This window comes from Saccostrea echinata, unplaced genomic scaffold, assembly GCF_033153115.1.
Source record: "Saccostrea echinata isolate AGI-Se365-2 ecotype Australia unplaced genomic scaffold, CSIRO_AGI_Sech_v1 ptg000009l, whole genome shotgun sequence".
Lineage (NCBI taxonomy): Eukaryota > Metazoa > Mollusca > Bivalvia > Ostreida > Ostreidae > Saccostrea > Saccostrea echinata.
Genome location: NW_026889758.1, coordinates 18183684 through 18187839, shown reverse-complemented (window position 1 = coordinate 18187839; position 4156 = coordinate 18183684). Strand labels below are relative to the sequence as shown.

Here is a 4156-nt window from a genome sequence, read left to right as displayed (position 1 = left end):
TCATTTTTATTAAATTTATTGAGGATTTAAATGTTACAACGTTAGATAAAGTGCTTTTGCTCAAATATATACATGATATAGAATGTAAAGAAACCTGTTGAATAAATATGAGCTTGACAACTAATGTCACATCACTGTGAAATACATCACATCTAAAATGGCAAAAAATATATAAAACATTAATTATACCATCAATTACAATTACATTTAAAGACAGGTCAATTTATTTATTTATTTTTTTTGGGGGGGGGGGGGGGATTTGCAAGTACCACCATGTAACTTCAATCAGCATATACCATTCTGACCGAAATACAGTCTTTAAACAAAATCACATAAGAAAGAAATGTAAGTCAATTGCAATTCAAAAACATAGTACATAATTGCAATTAGACAGATGTGTCACAACTATTTTAGTATAGTGTAAACCAACTTTTATTTGACAGAGAGAAATATCTGTAAGATTGGCAACCTCTAAGTCTTATCAAGAATATTTCTAGCCACTAGTGGCCAGGAACCATTTATTTAGTTAATGTGTATATTTATAAGAATGATTCCTGTCATAAAATTTAATATTCACTGATTGATTCCAAACTGATAAATTGTGAGTAAATGTTGTAACAAATCTTGGTTAACTGTAAATAAAAAAACATCAATGCCGGGCTATACTTCAATTAAAAATAAAACACAGGCTTACACAGCAAAACATTTTAAGATGGATGAACAGAAAAACAATTGATGAGGCCAACCAGTTACATTCATAAAAAATATTCAAACTGAATGAAATAAATTTTTAGCACAATAAAAACATTAAACAATAAATTAATAACTTTATGATAAATTCCAGGATTCATCTGGTTTAATATAAGTATCATTGTCTGTCTGAATCCGAGTCAATCCAACACCAAAGTAGTTCATGATATAATCAGATCCATCTGAGGGTTTCACCACCTGCAGGGCTATCAACAATATATCAATTAATTGTCCAAGGAAAAAGAAGCCTAAAGTAGAAAATTTCAGAAGCCCAATTGCAGGATATCCAAGATAAAATCTGTCCACTCCAAACATCCCAAGGAAGACAGACAGAAGTAATGCAGTCTCAAAGTTATATCCATTTGTCCATCTGCAAGGCACTGGTCTGCTGAAACCAACTTCTGTCCCATTGAAGGTGTATGGAGTTCCTGAATGCTGTGGAATACATTTTATGCCTTCAGCTATGATGCATTCTGTGGGTGTAGTCTTTGACTCTGGATCACAGTTAACTTCTGCCTGATAAATAGGATATTTGGAAAAATAAAACAAACCCTAACATTTAAATTTTAATCAAAATGTACCTCTATAATAAGGACCCTCTCAACACTGCACACTAATTTCAGGGTACTTCTATGTAGTTAGGCTAATCCACCATTTGATATAAACTAGAATAAGTTGCAATCTGAACTGTTTTGCATAATTTGTAATCAGTTAAAATATTCTAAACATTATATTAGACCATGATCTTTAGCTTAAAAGTGTTCAAAAGCAGCAATGTTTAACAGGTTGGGACCAATTGCCCAAATGGGATATAAAAGCCCGTTTGGGATATAATATCCCAAATGGGATAAAAATTTACAATGCAAAAAATGAAAATTTTATCTTGGCTGTAAATATCATAAATCCGCATCAAGATACTTATAAAGGAATAACTTTTGGTTAACAAGTTTTTCTGTATGACCACTATTTAAGAGATTGATGCCTCGGAAGTTCATAAACTTCTTGGGGATCAATCTAACAACCCGTAGGGTTGCAGAAAAACTTGCTTGCCAAAAGTTATTCCTTTTAAACAGGGACCTATATACTAAAAGTATATAAGTCCCTGTTTTAAAGTATTTTCATGCAGATTTATGATATTTATAGCCAAAATAAAAATTTTCATTTTTTTGCACTGTAAATTTATATCCCATTTCAGGGGCCATTTGGGATATTATATCCCAGACGGGTTATTATATTCCATTTGGGCGATTGTTCCCAACCTGTTTAAACTATCTGTGCTCTAGGTTGTAGCTAAATAAATAAAGTGAAATACTGTGATTTATTTATTGAAAAAAAGTGATATTCTCTCACAGTGTGAAAGGATATCAAAGTGATATTCTCTCACAGTGTGAAAGGATATCAAAGTACTAAGTAAAAAATAATTTCTGGCCTGTCATAAAATAGATAGTAACTACCCATCTTGATAGAGCTAAAACTGCCAATTTCTTCCCAAGTATGTTGCTAAAATCCATGCTATGTAATGTTTTCAATCTCACAACTGCCAAGCTATGATGTCTCAACCGCTCAACTATGACGTCAAGCCAATGACACTGTGTTAAGATAAGACAGAGGCAAAGGGAAAATCAAAGAAAATATAATAAACAGAAAATTCAATGTTTTGTAGATGAATATGGAATTTATTTCACGAGTGGGACAGGATTTTTTTATATTTTCACGAGTGCGAAAATATCAAAAAATCCTGTCTTATGAGTGAAATAAATATGATAAATTCCATATTCATCTACAAGACATTGAATATCCTCTATTTATTACATTTTCAACAGTGCTTCGCACTCGTGAAAATATAAAAAAATCCTGTCCCACTCGTGAAATAAATTCCATATTCATCTACAAAACATTGAATATCCTCTATGTACATGTAGCTAAATGTAGTGATTGTACTGGACCTGCTTTCCAGCACCTACATGTCAAATTGACTGCATCAGAAAGTTATTTAGTAGTATTTCGGGGGGGGGGGTGTAAATATTAAAAGGGTTCTCAATCGATAAATATAGTTGATATTCTATCAGGTATTACCTGAGTTTCCGCATCTATCAGTGGTTCTTTGCAGTAGTACTGTCCCATCAGCAGGTCTTCACATTTCAGGTCGTTGGCTGTTGAATATTCATAGTGAAGTATAAAACACGAAATCACTGTATACATCACGAAATTCCATCTTACGTGAGGAAGAAAATACATTGTAGTTTCCTAATCTAAAATATGGACAGTCACAGTGCTTTTTGTTTACACCGGAAGAAAGTTATATGGTATGCCGTACCCGATATCTAATTTAACGTTCACTGGATTTATGTAAAGCTGTAGTAATGGATTATTTGTTATGCTTTAAACTGTAAATAAATCATAAATATAAAATAATCTAATGAATAACACAATTCCATAAATAAATAAATAGACATTGATTTAAACTTAAAGTCAGATTTAGAGTTATCCTCTTTAGTGTATTTAAGTATGAGAACCAGCTTTGAGGTCAGAAATGTTCGATTGGCTATTCTGGATATACTTCGATTTTATTGGTAGGTCACTTAAGTCAATTTCATTAGTGAGTATAGTCTGGAGTGGCGGGGGTGGGAACCAGACTAAGTGAGTAAATGCTTTGTTCTTTTCAGGGGGACTGACCATCTGATTAGAGAGAGAGAGAGAATCTCCCAATTAAATAATCTCAAAAAGTCAACAAATTTATCTTACAAAATTTAGCAATTGGGACATTTCTAATGTGAGTTCAACATCAAAACAAAATTTGATATGCAAACATTACTATTTTCTTTTGCCAATATTTTTTAAAGTTATTGTTAAACATTTGACCTAAAACATTTGCATCCAGTTTTTCTAACTCTTACAAATTGATACAGTTCTATTGATTTCTTCTTTCTTCGATAATTGAATGTTACTTTATTGAACTACATAAATAAACTGTGATTATTTTATTTGTTTTTTTATTTTTTTGATAAAAATTAATCAATACAATCAGGGAAGTATATACTAGTACAGTGAAATACTGTGATTTATTTATTGAATAAAAGTGATATTCTCTCACAGTGTGAAAGGATATCAAAGCAAGTAAAAAATAATTTCTGGCCTGTCATAAGATAGAGATAGTAACCAACCAACTTGATAGAGCCATAACTGCAAATTTCTTCCCAAATATGTTGCTAAAATCCATGCTATGTAATGTTTTTTACCTGGTAAGCTACATGACGTCTAAATCGCTCAACTATGACGTCAAGCCTATGACACTGTGTTAAGAAAAGACAGAGGCAAAGGGAAAATCAAAAAAAAATGTAATAAACAGAAAATTCAATGTTTTGTAGATGAATATGGAATTTATTTCACTCGTGAGACAGGATTT

General features: G+C 31.8%; 1 protein-coding gene across 1 annotated transcript; it reads right to left on the bottom strand.

Annotated features, from left to right (window-relative positions):
- Positions 1-3012, bottom strand: LOC133183405 (TM2 domain-containing protein CG10795-like). Its single transcript, XM_061318367.1, has 2 exons — positions 2827-3012; positions 1-1266 (listed from the first exon to the last, which is right to left on the bottom strand). The coding sequence occupies exons 1-2, from the start codon at positions 2986-2988 to the stop codon at positions 829-831; spliced, it is 600 nt and encodes a 199-aa protein (XP_061174351.1). The 5' UTR covers positions 2989-3012; the 3' UTR covers positions 1-828.
- Positions 3013-4156: the final 1144 nt, after the last annotated feature.

Excerpts from the sequence above, each read along its gene's own strand:
- LOC133183405 (XM_061318367.1), bottom strand. The coding sequence starts at position 2,988 with ATGTATTTTCTTCCTCACGTAAGATGGAATTTCGTGATGTATACAGTG. Across the intron at positions 1,267-2,826 it reads TGATAGATGCGGAAACTCAG|GCAGAAGTTAACTGTGATCC; the intron begins GTAATACCTGAT and ends CCTATTTATCAG.